Source organism: Eulemur rufifrons, chromosome 24 (genome assembly GCF_041146395.1).
Source record: "Eulemur rufifrons isolate Redbay chromosome 24, OSU_ERuf_1, whole genome shotgun sequence".
Lineage (NCBI taxonomy): Eukaryota > Metazoa > Chordata > Mammalia > Primates > Lemuridae > Eulemur > Eulemur rufifrons.
The window spans coordinates 6,490,569-6,509,944 of record NC_091006.1 but is presented as its reverse complement, the minus strand read 5'-3'; the positions used below and the strand labels follow the sequence as shown (position 1 = coordinate 6,509,944).

General features: G+C 51.5%; 1 protein-coding gene across 5 annotated transcripts; it reads left to right on the top strand.

Moving 5' to 3' along the window:
* The first annotated feature begins 1,095 nt into the window (after positions 1–1,095).
* On the top strand, positions 1,096–16,145 carry HNRNPL (heterogeneous nuclear ribonucleoprotein L). 5 transcript variants are annotated; one of them, XM_069458230.1, is made up of 13 exons: positions 1,096–1,152; positions 5,381–5,499; positions 6,090–6,327; positions 6,453–6,538; positions 7,417–7,513; positions 7,597–7,669; positions 10,951–11,022; positions 11,134–11,414; positions 13,025–13,146; positions 13,481–13,682; positions 15,040–15,097; positions 15,212–15,307; positions 15,739–16,145. In XM_069458230.1, exons 3-13 carry the CDS (start codon positions 6,103–6,105, stop codon positions 15,795–15,797), a joined length of 1,371 nt encoding a protein of 456 aa, XP_069314331.1. In that variant the 5' UTR covers positions 1,096–1,152; positions 5,381–5,499; positions 6,090–6,102; the 3' UTR covers positions 15,798–16,145. The 5 variants fall into 5 exon arrangements, with proteins under 5 accessions (XP_069314331.1, XP_069314326.1, XP_069314327.1 ...); XM_069458226.1 differs by lacking the exon at positions 1,096–1,152 and adding an exon at positions 3,238–3,538 and having other exon boundaries at positions 15,739–16,093; XM_069458228.1 differs by lacking the exon at positions 1,096–1,152 and adding an exon at positions 3,254–3,543.
* The last annotated feature ends 3,231 nt before the right edge of the window (positions 16,146–19,376 follow it).

Here is a 19,376-nt window from a genome sequence, read left to right as displayed (position 1 = left end):
GGTGACATTTGAGCCAAGGTCTGTCAGATGAAAAAGAGCAAATAACTGGGAGAAGACCATCTAGGCAGGGGAAACAGCCAGGACAAAGGCCCTGAGGCAGGAATGAACTTCGGGCATTTAATGACCAGAAGGAAAGGCAGTGTTTGTGCCATGTGCAGAACAAGTGGAAAGAGGTGGGCATGGGTTTAGAAGGATCTGCCAGGGTTGAGGGTCAGATTAAACCTTGTGGGGTGTTCAAAGGGGAGCGACATTTTCTGCACTCCTTATGACCACCCCAATGAAGGTGCCATCCTCCTAAGGCAGGGGTCTCCAACCTATGGTGAGTTGTATAATTATTTCACTGTATATTACAATATAACAATAATATGAATAAAGTGCACCATAAATGTAATGCGCTTGAATCATCCTGAAACCATCGCTCTCCTCGCCAGTCCGTGCAAAAATTGTCTTCCATGAAAATGGTCGGTCCCTGGTACCAAAAAGTTTGGAGACCGTTGCCCTAACGGATGAGGAAGAAGCCCAAAATGTCTAAATCACTTTCCCAGGGCCACAGAGCTATAAAGTGCAGCGTCTGTATTTGAACCCCAGCAGTGTGGCCCCAGAGCCCGTGCTCTTAACCTCCATTCCATACCACACCCCCCTAACCCTAGTAGGCTCTGCAGTGCAGTGGTTATGCGTGTGCGCTGGCGGCAAATCTTGCTATGCCACTTACAAGCTGCAGCATCTTGGGTTAGTCACTTGCGTTTCCTGAGCCCATTTCCCTATCTACACAATGTACACCCCAACATATGCTTCAACCAACACAACACTTGGCCCAGGAAGAGGAATGACGGGTGAATTCCAAACAACTGGGCCAACCGGGCGACTCTCAGTCCGGCGGGGGTTGGGGGGGTGTTTCGGGAAAAGGGACGGGGAGTCCGTACGCAGCGGCTCGAGAGCCTCTCCACTCCTTTCTTGCCTTGCTTCCTCCATTCAGCCGCGGAGCAACTCTCGGTCCCCCGCCACGTCCCCGCTCCTGCGCCCCCCCATTTTTCCCCCCCTCAGGCTGAAAAAGGTCGTGGTCCCTTTAAGGCCCGCCCCTCCCTCTCCCAAAACTTCCCAGTGTCTGCTCTTTTCGATCCGGGACGGCCGGCCAGGCTCACCGCCGAGCTGGTAGGGGCTGGGGGCGAGGGGACGGGGAGGGGCGCGGGGGCACTGGTGGGAGGCGCCGCCCGCGGCCGCGTCCCGCAGCCGGAGCAACGGGGTGGGGGAGGGGCAGAGGCCGGGAGCGCGGGGAGCGAAGGACGCAGCCGGGCGGGCGGCCTGGGGCGTGTGGCACCAGGGGCCCGTCCCCGCGTTCGGTCCGCGCGCGCCGGCGTGAGGGGCGTCCGGGCCCGGCGCGGGGGCGGGGAGGGGAGGGGCCCCTTCTCGCCCCCTCCCCCCACCGCATTCCTCTGACGTTGGGACCTCGGGACCCCGCCCTTCAGTGGCACCAGCCCCGCCCTCCCCCGTCACTAGGGACACGTGGTTTGGGCGCAGGGCCGCCTCAACTCTTTCCGCCGGCATTTTTGGATCTTCGTGGTGTGACTAAAAACTGACGGAGGTCCTCATCAGAAACCTTCAAGTTTATTTCCCCAAACCAGCAGACCCAGTAGGCATGGCCTACCTACTCTTTGAGCGCCACTGACCCCATTTCAAACTTAGTTTCCTTGGAGACCCCTACTCGGGATCCCCATTTCAACCTTTGGGGCGGCCGCCGCAGTTCCCACGACGCTAGGTTCGCCTTCTAAGTGCATATCTCCCTGGAAGGCATCCCCGAAACGCTAGCGTACTTAGGACGGATCCTGGGTCAGCCCCTGTCTGCCCCGCTCCCCTCCAGTGCGGCTCTGCTGGAGCTTGCAGACTCGGGGAGGGCATTCTCTGCAGGGCAGTGTGGGTGGCCCTACTTCGCCCTCGAGGGAAGGCCCGACGACGGACGCATAGACATAAGCGACTCCCCTTTCAGTGCGCCTGCATTGTGCCAGTGCTGTGCCGGGTACTTGGCAGGCGGGCCACCTCACCAAGGCCAAGGCAGGGACCACTGCCCTGGCCGTGCAGGACTTCCTGTGACGATCGAGAGTGGTCAGAGCTGTCACGTGAAAACCATGGCCTGAGTTAGAGTGAAGGAACCTAGTGGTCTGGGACGGTAGGGACCTGTGAACTGAGATTGCAGGGACAAGAGGAACTGGCCCTTAGGTCATGCACGAGGGTAGTGGAGAAAGTACTCTAGGTGGGAGGGTCTGCACGGGCAGAGGCGGAGAGACGCGCGAACGATCCTTTCCCAAATAGACAGGAATTGTGGCTGAATGCAGAGGTGGAGTGGTTAAAGGACGCTGGCGAACAGGGCAGGGTCCGAAGACAGTCGGCAGCAGCGAGTTGTTTTATACTGAGGAAAAGGGTCAGATTTGGGGTACCTACTCCTCCGGCATTGGGTAGGGTAGAGGTGTAGAGGAACAAGTGTACAATGTCGGGGACAGAGTTGCTGTCAGTTTTGGTGTAGCTTTTCGCCGCTGCACACAGCTGGTACTCAATAAGTATTCCGGGTACTGCAGTCCGTCACTCCCTTAGAGGGTCGCCCCGCCTCTCGAGGCTCGTGAAAGCACGTTCGCGCATGCGTTCTCGCCATCGCACTTTTCCTAGACTGCCCCACAGAGCGCCTACCCTGGGTGGAGCTCCCCTTTTTCACCCAATCAGAGACTGTCAGTCGTCCTACCATCTGCTGACAGGATACTGTTTCCACTCTCTATTGGCCAATCGGTGGAGGCGTACAAGATGGGCATTTGCAGAAACCACTGGAGAGAGACAAAAGGGAGACGCTTCGTCGTCTCCTTGCGAAGTGGCGCGGGAAGGCGGTCATCGTGACTGAGTTTTGGTTTGACGGATTAGCAAGAAAACCAATGAAAGTGGGAAGGAGGCGGGGCTTCTCAGGCGGTTTGCAGGGCCCCTCCTATCAGGTGCTCCTATAGACTACAGCAGTGCCCAAAACCCGACCTATCAAATTGGATTTTATTTTAAGGCGGCGGGGTCGACGAAATGACTGGCAGAAAGCTCTCGCCTATAAGGAGTGTCCCGGACAAACGAGGGCGGGCCGTCCAGCAGAACGGCGTGCGCAGTACCCAATAGACTCACAAGGCGTGCGGATCCTTCCCCTCCCCCCGCGGCGGGACCAGTGGCTCCCCCTATCGGGTGGGGGCGGCGGGTGACGGGCGTGTCCCTCCCCCAATGAGAGGCGGGGGGAGGCGGGTTCTGCGCCGCCATGTCGCGGAGGCTGCTGCCCCGGGCGGAGAAGCGGCGTCGGCGGCTGGAGCAGAGGCAGCAGCCGGACGAGCAGCGGAGGCGGTCGGGAGCGATGGTGAAGATGGCGGCGGCGGGCGGCGGAGGCGGCGGTGGCCGCTACTACGGCGGCGGCAGTGAGGGCGGCCGAGCCCCTAAACGGCTCAAGACTGACAACGCTGGCGACCAGCACGGAGGCGGTGGCGGTGGCGGTGGAGGAGCCGGGGCGGCGGGCGGCGGCGGCGGGGTGAGGCCGGGGCCCTAGGCGCTGGGAAGGCCGCGAAATGGGGGGGAAATTTCCCACCTCGAGGGTATTTATTTTTTGGGGGGTCCTCTGCGCACGCGCCCAGGCCCTCGCGCCGTTGACGGGGTGGGGGAGGGGCGGTCGTTGGGCAAACGGCGGGGTTTGCGCGAGGACAGGCGCCTGCGCCTGCGCGCAGTCCGGAGCGGGCTTCGGGCGGGGGGTGCGGAGGAAGTCTCGCGCCGCAAGCGGCGCACTGCGCAGGCTCCGCGGGCTGGCGTGTGGGGTCCGGGCACGCGGCCGGGCCGGTTTTTTTTTCTTTATCATTTTCTTTTCTGGCCCCATGCGCAGGCGTACTAATCCCGCCAGATCTCGTGGGCGGTTGGGGGAGCGCCTCAGGAGCGGGAGCGGGTGGGCAGTGGCTCGCCTTGTTCTCTCCTGACTGAGGAATTCCGTCCGATAGCAGTTTAATCTCTGTAATGTCCAGCCTTGTCTCTATATCGAAGTTGATTTATTTGACCAAACCCGTAGAACCGAATATGACCACCATTTGGGGATTCTTTGAAAACGGCAAGAGGGACTTAGGAAAGGCGCTTGTAGTCCTTTGGGAGTTTAGTCAAGTTTGGAGCCATCACAAATTTGCTTATTTCAGGGATCAACTGGGTGCAGAGTTTGATAAATCAAAATACTCCCCGGCCATGTTGGAAGAGATCACCAGTTGTTGCTTTTGGGTTGGGGCCCAGTCTCCGCCAAGTTCTTAAAGTCGTCTCCGTCAGCCTCTCCAGGATTTTCCACGGGTTATCGGCTGTGGTTTACTGGCATTTTAATTTTCACTAACTGTTCCAAATGTTTTAAAGACATCTTAGTTGAGTCCTTATCGCCCTTTTGTGAGGTTAGGGGACGTATTAGGATATCTGATTTACAGAGGAGGAAACGGGCAAAGAGGGATGAGGTAAATTAGTTGAGGTGGTATAGCTAGTGAGTGGCAGGGCTGGAAAGGAACTCCTACCTTGGGCTGCTAACCAGGCAGGTATTCCTCCTGTGATTTGTGTGGTTCATTCCTGAAATAGAACCCAATTCTACCCCTGTTCCATGGGCTTCTGCCTAGTGATTCTGCCCAGGAGAGGTGGCAGAAAAAGTTACTTTGCTCCTGATTCCCAGAAAGATACTTATCCTGGGAAGGAGCTGCCTTGGTTCTCTTTCTGAAAGAGCTTCCCAGCCCTGTTTTTCCTTAATCTGGCCTATCCAAAGTAGGTTTTGGTGCAAAATTGATTAAAGGCTAGAAAGGTTCAAGGCTGGTCTGGCTGCTACAGCTTCTGGGGCACATGCTGCTTTGCCCTGACTGGACCTGGAGTGAGTGGTAGGGAGCAGGCATGCTTGGCTAGGTGATGATGGCTCAACCAACGAAAGAACAAAGAAGTCGGGGTACATGTAAAGGGGATATCCCCAGAGTGCAGCAGACAACTGAGCCATTCTTGGCAGCCTGTCCCCTTTCCAAACAACTTTTCCCATGTTTCTTTGATTGAGTGGACCAGCGGGTGGAGAGACAGGTCCATGGAGGAGAGTAAGATTTGAGACTTGTATGATCCTTCCTCCATTCTGCCTTCCCAGAAGCTACAGCATGAGCCAATGGGCAAGTGGCCACTCATTAAGGGCTGCTGCTCTGCTGGTGCAGGATTCTTTTGGGGTGATTGGCTTGAATTGCTGCCCCTGGTCTGACCTGTGCATCCTTCCTTGGTTATACCCAACTGTCTTATCTGACTAGGTCTACAACAGCACAGAGGTCAGCGAGCAGGCTGCCATCTTGTCCAGCAAGAAACGAAGTCTTGTTTCTGCTTCCTTTCTCAGGAGAACTACGATGACCCACACAAAACCCCTGCCTCCCCAGTTGTCCACATCAGGGGCCTGATTGATGGTGTGGTGGAAGCTGACCTTGTGGAGGCCTTGCAGGAGTTTGGACCCATCAGGTACTGGGCTCAGGCCAGGAGTTGGGTTTCCAGAGAAGTTAACTCCTTGGTGTCCTCATGTGTCAGCAGTTTCTGGTTGAAGGTAGTGATTTTGCCCTTCTGGTCCAGGGTTCTTTGGCTGGGGCCTGTGGCTCTGCTACTCTTGAATTGGCCATTGTACCTTGGGTCAGGTTACAGCAAATTCCGTGTCTTTTTTTTTGCTTTCCTTTCTTCTCTGCCTTGTAGTTTCTAGTAAACATTGTACTTATTGAGTGTCTGGTGCGTGCTAGGTACAGTCATGAACAAAACTATCCTGGATTCTTCCCCTTAAAAGTATTGCCCACCCAGAGGGATTTGCACTGTGATAGGGCAAGCCCAGGAGTCTGTGGGAGGCATCTTCTTAGTCAGGTGAGGAGAGGTTGGGAAGGCTTCCCAGAGAAGGTGATGACTTAGCTACATACCTCTTTTGCCTCTGGTACCAGTTGTAGCATGGGGTGTTCAGGTTAGGAAACCATGAGAGGGTTTTAGAGGAGTCCGTTCACAAAAAATTGGAGGGCCTTCTTTTATCTACATCTCCTTGAGAGGATTGAACCTTGTGTTCCCTACGCCAGCTATGTGGTGGTGATGCCTAAGAAGAGACAAGCGCTGGTGGAGTTCGAAGATGTGTTGGGGGCTTGCAACGCTGTGAATTACGCAGCTGACAACCAGATCTACATTGCTGGTCACCCAGCTTTTGTCAACTACTCTACCAGCCAGAAGATCTCTCGCCCTGGGGACTCGGATGACTCCCGGAGCGTCAACAGTGTGCTTCTCTTTACCATCCTGAATCCGATCTACTCTATTACCACGGTACGTGCAGTGAGCATCCTTTATGGTTCCCCTGTGAGGGCTCCCTGCTCCCTTTTCTCCCCATCCTCCCCCAGGCCAGACTGACCTGCAGTGCCCGTTCACATCACCCATCTTTGCTCTTACAGGATGTTCTTTACACTATCTGTAATCCTTGTGGCCCTGTGCAGAGAATTGTCATTTTCCGAAAGAATGGAGTGCAGGCCATGGTGGAATATCCTTTGCTGGGAAACAGGTGTTCCTTGGGGTGGAGGCTGTCATAGGGCTTGGAAGGGGGCCATTCTTTCAAGTAGCTTGTATCTACTGACTGCCTGCCACACGCCAGATGCCTTCACAAAGTTCACGGTCTGATGGGAGAGACAGTTATACAAGGAGCCAGACATACAGTGTGATAGTGCAAATCTTAGGTGAAGGGAAAGAGCAGAGTGCTATGAGATATGAGGGGAAAGGAACTTAAAAGGCGATCTAGGAAGCTTTCTGAGGAGTTGCTGATCTATTTCCGTGAGGAGATAGGAGTTGGTATTCAAGTGGAGGAAGCAGTCCTGTGGAGGTTTTCAAGGTGGGAAGGAGCTTAGCATCAGAGAAACTGAAAGCCTTGACTGCAGAGTGACTGGTGGGGGAGGGGTTGTTGCAGACATCTGGAAGAAGTTTTTAGGGCATCCTAGACACAGCAGTGTGACACTTGGGGCAGGTTGCAGGGGAAAGCCACTTAGGACAAGGAAGGATGTAATCTGGTTGACATCTCAGGTTGTTCAGGCTTAGTCAAAGGACCTAAGAGAGGACTGGGACAAAGAAAAAGGTGGTTTGGCTTGGGATGGTGGGAGAGGAAGTTGCTACTACTTCTGGGCTGATGGCAGGGCTAGGGGTACAGGTCACAAGAGAACTCTGGCTAGTAACTGCCCACCCAGGGCAGCAGTTGAGTCCATCTGCACAGTTCTGGCCTCTTGAACCTGAGGCTGGTGTCTGTGGGCAGTGAGCTGATCCCAAAGCACTACGGTCTTTGGGTGCTACGTATGTCCTCTTTCCTTTCTGGGACAACTGAAGCCCTTCCCAAAGAGCTCCCATGATGAGACTTTCCTTAACTTGACTCACATTTGACTCTGTTCAAAGTGCCCAGCGAGCCAAGGCCTCACTCAATGGGGCTGATATCTATTCTGGCTGTTGCACTCTGAAGATTGAATATGCGAAGGTAGGTCTGGGAAGTGACTGTCCCTTGTCAGCTTCCAGATGAGTTGGGACGTGGCTGATCTCAGTTTTGTCTTGTCCTTGCAGCCTACACGCTTGAATGTGTTCAAGAATGATCAGGATACTTGGGATTACACAAACCCCAACCTCAGTGGACAAGGTAATCCTGATGGCCACTTTGTTCTAAACACACCCGCCTTGCCTTCACTCGGATAGCGCACTTCATAGACCCGGGCTCAGGGTTATGTAATGCCATTGGGCTCCCTGTGGACATGGGAGGGTCTTGGGGTAAGCTCTTGGTAAGGACACCCCAGTGGGAGAAGGGGAATAAGGGGCCTCTGCAGGTCCTAGCTGATGCTCGGGGCTCTCTACTGCTGAGGGTGCAGAGTCAAGGCAGAGGCTTGGCGGGTGGGGAGCAGGCCTCGCTGAGGACAGGGTGTGGCGGTGGGCTTAGAAACCAGTAGCACCTCCTAGAATCTCCTTAGCGTCACTGACTCTCCATTCTCCCTGGGCCAAGAATTGTCCTCTTGCTCTGCACTGTCGAGTGTCTGATTTGCGGGGAGGTGACAGAGTTGGGCTCTTGCAGCAGAGCCTTTGAGCACGCTGACCTTGTGGAGGTGAGACTCTGGATTGGACCAGGGCATATATGCCTCACTTCATTTGTAGTGGGGACTCAACGTCTCTGCAGGGGGCCCAAATGGACATCCCCCTTCTTAGTGTCCGTCAAGAATGGTTTGCTGTTTGTAGGAGGGAGAGATGGAGGATTGCCTGTGAAAAACAGTGGCACCTCCTCTGCAAGACCGTCCCATCTCTGTGTCTGCCTTGGTCTGATACGTCGGACCAGGCCATGGCTGAGGGAGGAAGTCTGGTTGCTGACATCGCTCAGGCGCTGGGAGGCCAGAGGCCACTGTTGCTAGGCAGGCCTGTCTTGCCCTTGCAGCTGGGAAGCAGTGGGCAGGGTGGGCTAGACGCTCCCCAGGACCCTCACAATGGGCCCTGTGGGCCTGGATGCTCCCTCCAAAGGTCAGAGGCAAATTGATGACCAAGTGAATGTACCAGAGCGGGCAATGGCATTACATGACTGCTAACAGAAACATGGCAACCAACCATTTCTTCTCCAAGGAACATAAATAGAAGATGTGCAGACCGGCAGGGGCTAGTGGCAGGGGCTGGCTGTGCATTGGTTTTTGATGCCTCTCAGCTTTGGCCGCCCCCAGGGCTGGGGCCCAAAAAACAAGGGCTGATGAGGTAACCTGGAGTGAGGTCGGTGCTTGGCCACCCCCCTCGGAAACCATACTTCAGCGGCTCTGCCTCTGCACATTGCTCACCAACACACAGGGTAGAAAACCACTAGCTCTTCCTGGAGAGAACAGAACATGCAGCCTCCACCACGTCCCCAGAAACAGCTGCAGACTTGAGCTCACTACATCAAGAACACCACACCGTGCTCCAAGGAACAGCTACAAGCACAGAGACAGAGGCAGACAGAGACAAAGAAAGAGACGCAACATGGCAGCAGACACTGCTTTTTTTTACTAAACATTAAAAAAAAAAAAAAAAAGTCAAAATCCAAGCAAACTTGAACCCGAAAATGTACACAGAAGTAGGAAACACAGAGAACAGAGCTCTCCCAGCCAGCCAGCGGTGCTCTTTTCGGAGAACGTTTCATAGACTGAAGTAGATTCCATGGGCCTCCAAGACAATAGGATCCTCTCTCCATTCCTCGCCACATGGGTTTTGTTTTTTAAGTCCTTTGGTTTGGGGAGGGCCTTCTTTTTTATTTTCTGTTTTGATATTTTTATTTTTTCTGCAGTCATCGGCTGCCAACATAATCTGCACCAACTGGAGATCAGAAACAAACCAAAAAAAAAAAAACTTAAACCACAACAACAACAAAAAAAAAAAATCAAAAAACCAAAACAGACCTAAAACCAGACAGCCAAACAGCTCAGAGGCACACAGTTACCTGCTGGCGGGTAACCGGGCGCGCTCCCAAGGCCAAAAGCGCGAGCATAGTGGGGCCACTGGCACACTTCATACCCAGGAGACACGCACACGGAGCGCTACACAGCCAGAAGCACCGCACTGCAGCACATAATGTGAGGAGGTGACAACACGGACACTACCCACTTCATACACCTTTATTTCCACTTTCTGATATCTTCTGAGGACAGAACATCTGTGAGCCATTTTTGATTTAATGAAAACATTGACTTTTAAAACAATTCTTTAAAAAAAATTGTAGCGGATGTGTACCGTAACTTGTATTTATGACTGTAAAACCATGTGATGCAGGGTCGCAGTGTATGTTTGATGGGACGCCATCTTTCAGAACTGTGCTAACTCACTGTTGAAGCGTCCAATGGTAAGAGAAAATACAGATTTGTTTTTTGTGACAAATGGACATTGTACTCTGTACTTCTGCTGTAAGTAGTCCTTTTCCATCTTTGTAATGACTGTTGAAAACAAAACCCAGACTGGGTGGCAGGAAAGGGCAGTGGTTTTGAGCCCTGGGTTTTGGAGTCAGCCAGACCTGGGTTCAAAGCCCAGCTCAGCCACTAACTTGCTCTGTGACCTTGGGCCAAAGTGTCTTTTAACTGCTCAGTTAAAAGTTAATGACTCAGGTTTCTTATCTGTAAAATGGGGCTAAAATATCAGTACCTACCTCATAGGGTTGTTGTGAGGAATTCAAAAAGCTGTGATGTTTGTAAAGCGCTTAGCCCAGTGTCTGCCACTGAAGCGCTAAATTAATGGTATTGATTATGAACTGGAGCTGGGGTCGGGAAGTGGATCTGCGCCATTGATGGGTCTGAGAATGTTGATGGCTTGTACATGATTGCTCTTTTGAAATGACTCTGCTGTTGCCCTGCTTGTCACCTCCTACAGTCCCTCTCCTCGGGCTGGACATGAATGGGTTGGGTGGGAGGGTGTCTGGGACTGGGATTAAGAAGGAAGGGCCTAGAGAGTGGGTTGGGCCTAGAGCCCCTACCATGAAACGTTGGGGGTCAGATTTTACCCTTCTGCCCTTCCTGGGTTATTTTCCTGCTATCAATCTCCCCTCCCTTCATCGGGAGTTATTTCGAAAGCTGCTCTTGGCCCCTGTAATACATCAGCTTCCATAGCAGCTGCAGGTTCCCCCAGAGGGCCCATGACCTGGGCTTCCTACCAGGGCCAGGGCAGCTGAGAGAGCACAGAACCTGGCCTTATCCTTCTCAGAAAAAGAAGATCGGCCCTCTTGATACGAGGAGGGGATGGAGAGTGGGCTCTACTTTGAGGCTTGGGCTTCATGCCTACCTGGGGTCAGGCCACGAGAGAAGGCCCCAGCAGCCCTTGTAAGAGAGAGTTTGCAGCAAGGCTCCTGGGAACTGAGATTAGCCTCTGTAGTCAGGGGGGAGAGCGATTCTTTCTGAGTTAGATGCTAACTGTTTTCTCTGTCTACAGGTGACCCTGGCAGTAACCCCAACAAACGCCAGAGGCAGCCCCCTCTCCTGGGAGATCACCCCGCAGAATATGGTGAGGGCAGGGGGTTCCCCTCCGTGGACTCCCGTGGCTCATGTGCCCCTGCCCGCCGCCCGCCGCGCAAATTCTCACCCGTCCTCCCTCTCTTTCCTTCCCACCCCCCAGGAGGGCCCCACGGTGGGTACCACAGCCATTACCATGATGAGGGCTACGGGCCCCCCCCACCTCACTACGAAGGGAGAAGGATGGGTCCACCAGTGGGGGGTCACCGTCGGGGCCCAAGCCGCTACGGCCCCCAGTATGGGCACCCCCCACCCCCTCCCCCACCACCCGAGTATGGCCCTCACGCCGACAGCCCTGTGCTCATGGTCTATGGCTTGGATCAATCTAAGATGAACTGTGACCGAGTCTTCAATGTCTTCTGCTTATATGGCAATGTGGAGAAGGTGAGCTTCTGCCGAGTCAACTGCTTTCCTTGTAGCCCTGGCAGGCCTGAGGGAGGCTCTGAGCCTCCTAGCTTGCTGGTCGGCAAAGGGGGAAGAGCCAGTGGGAGCCTGGCTTGGAGCAAACCGACCTGAAGTGGGTACTTTGGTTAACCCAGGTGATCTACTAGACAGGTTTTGATTGGCTCTCACTGTATGTTTTATTTTCTTTGAATTACCAATATTTTAAAAATCAGACTTTATTACATAAGAGTGCTAATACCTAACTAGTACGTGAACATAGAAAGTATGTTTTTAGAGACAGAGAGTCTTGCTCTATCACTCAGGCTGTAGCACAGTGGCGTGCTTATAGCTCTTTGCAGCCTTGAACTCCTGAGCTCAAGTGATCCTCCTGTCTCAGCCTCCCAAGTAGCTGGCACTGCAGTCGTGTGCCAACACCATACCTGGCTAATTTGTTAAATAATTTTTTTGTAGAGATGAGGTCTCACCATGTTGCCTAGTCTTTGTTTTGAACTCCTGGCCTCAAGCGATTTGACCTCTCAAAGTGCTGGGATTAGGATTACACGCCTGAGCCACTGTGCCTGGCCTTTCCCCCACCCCCTTTCTTTTTTATTTTTTTTTCCAGAAACATTTAATAGGGACTTACAGATACCTTGTCTTCGGTGGTGACAAGATGGTGGGACCCTTCACCATTGCCCCCTGGGTCTAGGGCTTATCTGCCATAGGGAAGGAATGTGTAGGACAGTTGAAGTTGACCCCTCAGGGAAAGAATGCACTTAGGAAATATGTAAAAATTTACTCATTGTTAAAGACCATTAGTGTAAGGATTTTTTCTGGCAACACTGGGCTTTCTTGCCTTCCCTGTGGAAACAGTTGGCTGGGGTGGAGTGGTGGCTGACTGTCCACCTGAGACCAGGTGGCTTTTGCCTACATCAAATCCATCTGGGTCATAGAAGCCTTTTTGCAGCCCCTGGCGTGGCCTGTTGATCGTAGCAGCTAGTGCATGTGAAGTGTGTTTCCTGTATATCGAGCACTATTAAAGGATCTTTACACGTAGCAACTTGTTTAGTTTTCACAGTAATCCTTAATAGTCATTCATGAGACAGCACAAGGAGAGGGCCTGTAGCAGCCAACAAACGACAACAGTGGTGTTGAAGTAGACGGGGGAAATGGAGGACAGGAGGCTCAGGAACCGGCCCGGGCTCAGTAACCTGGTGTGGAAGCCGTGCTCACAGCCCGTGTGTTACTGTGCTCTGTAGTACTTTCATACAGGAATCCACGTACAGCGTTCATCCACAGATACGTGTGTCTGTGCGTAACAGATAAAATGAGAATGAAAATGGCTGATTTTCTCATTTTGCACACTGTTTTCTGTTGTGCTTTATTAAATGACCCACTCGTGGCTTATGTCCTGTAGTTAGAAACTCTGCTTCATCTCAGGTTGAGCACTTGCTGTGGGCCAGGCATGTTTTTCTGGTTGTCATGATTCACTGCTCATGAGTGAGGAAGTGGAAGCCCAGATCAGGAGTTTTGCTTCTGACTAGCTTGGAAGGGGTGGGAGAAGGGTTGCTGGCAGTGGGGCAGTGGTGCTGACTGTAGCTGCTCTCCCTAAGGTGAAATTTATGAAAAGCAAACCGGGGGCCGCCATGGTAGAGATGGCTGATGGCTATGCTGTGGACCGGGCCATTACCCACCTCAACAACAACTTCATGTTCGGGCAGAAGCTGAATGTCTGGTAGGTGCTCAGGCTCCCCAGGCTAGGGACAGCTGGAGAGAGACCAAAGAGAAAAAGGAAGGGGGGCACTGGGGCCCAGCAGAGGAGCGCAGTGAGGCCGAGCTGTTTACTCAGGCAGGAATGGGGTGTGGCAGGTGTGTTCTGAGATGTTCTCTGGAGCTGTGGGAGGAAGTGGGTCAGCCTCGCCTCCATGGTGGCTCGGTGCCCCATGAGGCACACAGCGCTATCAGCTGGGCGCATGGCCAGCCAGGCCTCTACAAGGATACAGCAGAGGTCTTGGGCGGGGGCGTGACTTTGGATCTGACAAAGGGATCCCCCTCCTTCTCTCCTACAGTGTCTCCAAGCAACCAGCCATCATGCCCGGTCAGTCATACGGGCTGGAAGACGGGTCTTGCAGTTATAAAGACTTCAGCGAATCAAGGAACAACAGGTTCTCCACCCCGGAGCAGGCAGCCAAGAACCGCATCCAGCACCCGAGCAACGTGCTGCACTTCTTCAACGCTCCCCTGGAGGTGACCGAGGAGAACTTCTTTGAGGTGGGTGCCATGGCGCTTCTCAGGCAGTTGGTTCCTCACCACAGTTATGTGAGTAGGCCATTCATTTTAGCCTTTCAACAAATAGCTTTGGAGCTCCTGCTCTTTTTTTTTTTTTTTTTTTTTTTTGAAACAGAGTCTTTAACTCTGTTGCCTGGACTATAGTGCCGTGGCGTCAGCCTAGCTCACAGCAACCTCAAACTCCTGGGCTCAAACAATTGTCTGCCTCAGCCTCCCGAGTAGGTGGGACTACAGGCATGCGCCACCATGCCCGGCTAATTTTTTTCCATATATATTTTTAGGTGTCCAGATAATTCCTTCCTATTTTTTTTTTTAGTAGAGATGGGGTCTTGCTCTTGCTCAGGCTGGTCTTGAACTCCTGACCTCAAGTGATCCTCCTGCCTCAGTCTCCCAGAAGTGTTAGGATTACAGGTGTGAGCCATCACGCCCGGCCTGGAGCTCCTGCTCTGACAGGCCCTGGACTGGGTGCTGGGACACAGCAGAAACCAGGACAGATAGGGACCCCTGTTGTAAGTCTAGACGTGGTGAGAATGGGACCAAATTTGTATCAACAGTAGAGTTCACCATGCTGCATCTTTGCGTTTATGGCAAACTGGGACAGGCCCCGTGATGGGAGGCCAATCTCAAAACGTCCACGTTGTGAGGACCTCAGGGTATCTAGATGGCTCTGTAGAGCTCTGTCAGAGGGAACTAGGGCAGCTGGAGGGGGCAGAGGTGCTCCGAGTGGACCTTGCACCGGAGCTGGTGCCTTCGTTTTGGCAAACAGTGACTCTGCTGACACACCCAGCAGCTGCTGAAGATGGAAAACTAAAAAGCCGTTTCCCGGTCTTTGGCAACATAGTAATTAAGAGCGGTGTTGCGGCCGGGCGCGGTGGCTCACGCCTGTAATCCTAGCACTCAGAGGCCGAGGCGGGCAGATTGTTTGAGCTCAGGAGTTCAACACCATCCTGAGCAAGAGCGAGACATCGTCTCTACTAAAAATAGAAAGAAATTACGTGGACAGCTAAAAATATAGAAAAATTAGCCAGGCATGGTGGCGCATACCTGTAGTCCCAGCTACTCGGGAGGCTGAGGCAGAAGGATCACTTGAGCCTGGGAGTTTGAGGTTGCTGTGAGCTAGGCTAACACCAAGGCACTCTAGCCTGGGCAACAGAGTGAGACTCTGTCTCAAAAAAAAGAGTGGTGTTGCTAACCTTTTTTATGTCACAGGGACTATGGTATGTGATAAAATCTAGGAAACCCTTTCTCCAGAAAATTCAAATAGTTAACTCATGCAGGGCCTAATCTGCTTGAATTGGCACCTGTCTGCCAGTCCCTTTACTACCTATTTCTGTTGCAGATCTGCGATGAGCTGGGGGTGAAGCGGCCGTCTTCTGTGAAAGTATTCTCAGGCAAAAGTGAGTAAGCTGCTTCTGCCTGCCCCCCACTTCCTTGGTTGTTGATGGGCGGCTGTCTAGCTCCTGCCCAGGTCAGCCTAAAACCTGTGGTGTTTCCCTTTACTTTCCAATCAGGTGAACGCAGCTCCTCTGGGCTACTGGAGTGGGAATCCAAGAGTGACGCCCTTGAGACTTTGGGCTTCCTGAACCATTACCAGATGAAGAACCCAAGTGAGTATCTGTGTGTCCTGCATATCATCCCCCTGGTGACCTAATGAGTTGGCTGGCTTCATGCCAGAGCCATCCTGCCTGCCCTATGAGATAGGACTCCAGGGATTTTCTCACTGACATAGACAGGTGGGACCTGGTCACCTGGAGAGCAGCCTAATGTTGCTCATGGAAGGGTCAGCCTGACTGCTTGCCATCACCCGCTCTCCCAGCTTCGGAGTTGCTCGGGCCTGCGCTCCAGGGAGGTGGCATTCTCTGCATCAGAGACTGGTTTAGGTAGTACCCAGGAAAGGGGCAGTAGTAACTAGCAGGTAAAATTACCCTTGTAGTTGAACTCTAGAAAATGGGAGGTGTGTGCAAAACGGGGGGAACTGGGTGGGGCAGCCTCCCGGGAGAGGGCCCAGCCAGACTTCTCTCTTCTCTCTCCTCTGCAGATGGTCCATACCCTTACACTCTGAAGTTGTGTTTCTCCACCGCTCAGCACGCTTCCTAATTAGGTGCCTAGGAAGAATCTCACCTGAGCAGGAAAACGTTTCTCTTTCCTTTATGCTGATTTGTTTTGTTTTTTCATTTTATTTTATTTTTTTTTTTCTTGGCAAAAGTTCTTGTATTCCTTTTTTTAATGCTAGGTTAGTAGAGGCTTAACCATAATGAAAACGCTGGAAGTCTGGAGGGGGAGGGAGAGGGGAACCGATATCTCCCAAGATTAACCTTCACTTTTTAAAAATTATTGTACATGTGATTTTTTTTTTTTCCTGTTCATACATTTGTGCTTCCCATGTACTCTTAGCGCATTTCAATAAAATTGTTTGGAAAATAAACATAGCACTTGCTGAGATTCGATTCCAGGGCAGATTTGCTTCCCTCACTCCCACTCAGGTCTTCTGAAGAGGTTCAGGCAGGCCAGGACATGACTCCAGGCCCTCAGGAGGCGCGGGGAACCCTGGGAGGAGCTGGGCTGGCCACGGAATGGTGGTGGGAATTAGGGAGTCCTGAGGACAATCCAGTAGGCCTAGTGGCATTCTTCATGGGCTGCGCAAACAGGTTCTGTCTAGTTGGAATCAGTTGCCCAGCACAACTCTAGCCCAGTGGGCGGCTCCATGAGAGGATCGTTTGAGACCAGCCCAGACAATAGAGTGAAACCCCATATCAAAAAATGGTGCAGGAAAAATTTTAAACTTCAAGGCCCAAAAAATGGGCCTGATCCTGCCAAGTGTATGCCTGCCTTTTTATAAGGTTGGAACATAAAACTTCAGAAAGAAAAGTGAAAGTCTGTTTACCCAAAGTTAACAATTTTTGGTGATTTTTTTCCATAAAGTTCTCATGTCTGTGTATGTGGGGATTTTTTGTTGCTTCTCTTTTTGATGGTGGTGGTGGGGGTTTGTTTTTTTTTTTTTGTTTTTTTGTTTTTTTTTTTTTTTTTTAGAAAACCTTTGTGCCAGGCACCATAGCTTACACTTTGGGAGGACTGATTGAGTCCTGGAGACCAGCCTGGGTGACATTGTAAGACCCTGTGTCTACAAAAAAAAATAAAAAATTTAACCTTAACTGGGTGTGGTGCTGTGCGCCTGTACTTCCAGCCACTCAGCAGGGTGAGGCAGGAGGATAACTTGATCCTGGAAAGTTGAAGGTGTGATGGCGACACTGCACTCCATCCTGGGCAACAGAGTGAGACCCTGACTATAAATGATAAAATCCACTGTGTTGTGTATCACAACACATGCAGAGTGACTTTCTTGTCTTTACCCTTGGATAGTATTAATTGTGTGTGTCAATGTAAACTAACCCAAACTCTGTAAAATAATTTAAAGAAATTTATTCTGAGCCAAGTTTGAGGGCCATGGTCGGGAGCTACACCCAAGAAGCCTTAAATAAGTGGGCCTGCTGTGGTTGGGTTACAGTTTGGTTTTATACATTTCAAGGACACAGGAATTACATGTAAATCAATACACGGAAGACATACATTGGTTTGGCCTGAAAAGGTGGGACGTCTCAAAGCAGGGGCCTTACAGGTTATATGTAGGTTTAAAGATTCTTTGATTTGTAATTGGTTAAAGAAATGAAGCTTTGTCTAAAGGCTTTAGAATGTTTTAAGATAAGGAAGTCTGTAAAACAGAGACAAACGACTAGACATATACCCAGACTCATGATCTATTCAGTAAACTGATGACCTGGTCGGGTGTGATTTAAACTTTGTCTCCTATAGGCCTGTTAATGAGTTAGAACATCAAGGGGGGCAGGCGCGGTGGCTCACGCCTGTAATCCTAGCACTCTGAGAGGCCGAGGCGGGTGGATCGCTCGAGACCAGCCTGAGCAAGAGCGAGACCCCGTCTCTACTAAAAATAGAAAAACATTATATGGACAACTAAAAATCTATATAGAAAAAATTAGCCGGGCATAGTGGCGCATGCCTGTAGTCCCAGCTACTTGGGAGGCTGAGGCAGTAGGATCGCTTAAGCCGAGGAGTCTGAGGTTGCTGTGAGCTAAGCTGACGCCACGGCACTCACTCTAGCCCGGGCAACAAAGTGAGACTCTGTCTCAACAACAACAACAACAAAAAAGAACATCAAGGGAAGGGGACGTGTGTCTTATCTCACTTCTCATGGCCAGCAACTCGGCTTTGGGGTATATCGGGTCCCCTTGGCCAAGGGGGTGTTAAGTCAGCTGGGGGGTTTATTTTAGTTCACATGTGGATATGTCATAATTTACTTGGTCCCAGTGATAATTTCCAGGTCTGTTTTGCTACTGCAAACACTACTGCAATGCATATTTTTACACAAATAGCTTAGCCAACTTCCTGATGATAATCTGGAGGTAAACTGACAGTGCAATTGCTGGGGTAAAGGTTATGTACAAGGTAAATACGGTTGCAGTGTGATTGATACTCCTCCCCACGTGTAGACGTGCACCTGTAAAGATAGCTGGCAGTGGGGTGCAATCTGGAAGGATCCTGGTTTAGAGACTGACCGACAGTGGAGAAAAGGTGCCCTGCCCAGGAGCCCGTCCTAAGTTGGCTACCTTGGTGTTTAGGCACACGTACTTGAGAAAGAACCCACTTTGAGAATTTACTGTGGAGAAGCCTTTGAACTCCTAACATTAACAACTACTGAAGTCACATGGCATCATTTATCACCTGAACAAACTTTGTTTCACCAGGGAAAGTTTGAAATAACTTTTGGACAAGGAGAAAGTTACAGCTGTCTTGCAGCCATAAACTTCTAAATCAACTAGAGTTTGTTTTTAAGGGGATGAAAAGTGGATCTTACCTGTCTCCTAACACCCAGTTTCATTCCCTGTTAGCAGTTAGTCTTCTTCCATAGATACCCATATGCCATATTCTGTGCATAGATAGCCACGTACAACTAACACCAAAGGATCATACTAAAGTAAGTTTTTTTTTTTTTTTTTTGAGACAGAGTCTCACTTTGTTGCCCAGGCTAGAGTGAGTGCCGTGGCGTCAGCCTAGCTCACAGCAACCTCAAACTCCTGGGCTCAAGCAATCCTCCTGCCTCAGCCTCCCGAGTAGCTGGGACTACAGGCATGCGCCACTATGCCCGGCTAATTTTTCTATATATATATTTTTAGCTGTCCATATAATTTTTTTCTATTTTTAGTAGAGACGGGGGTCTCGCTCTAGCTCAGGCTGGTCTCGAACTCCTGACCTTGAGCGATCCACCTGCCTCGGCCTCCCAGAGTGCTAGGATTACAGGAGTGAGCCACCGCGCCCGGCCTACTAAAGTAAGTTTTTTCCTCGCATTTGGTATCTCTGCATAAGGGTTTCAGAGTTTTCCATAGAGCAGATAATTAGTCTTCTGTTAGGGATAGTTGCTGGTGCTGTCTTCCAAAAGCCTGCCCATCTAATCTGAAAATCCCTCCCACTGGCCCAGAGGCATCTGTTCGCAGCCTTGGTGAATGTCTCCCTGAGGAGCATACTTAAGCAGTACTTTTTATGCCCTTGGGTAACTGGCTTTTTCCTAGGGGTTTTGTTTATAAAGAACAAGTATTTAGGAGCCATGTGATCCTGCTTCAGCACTCCTGAAGCCCAGCGACCTTGAACTAATGACTTGCCATC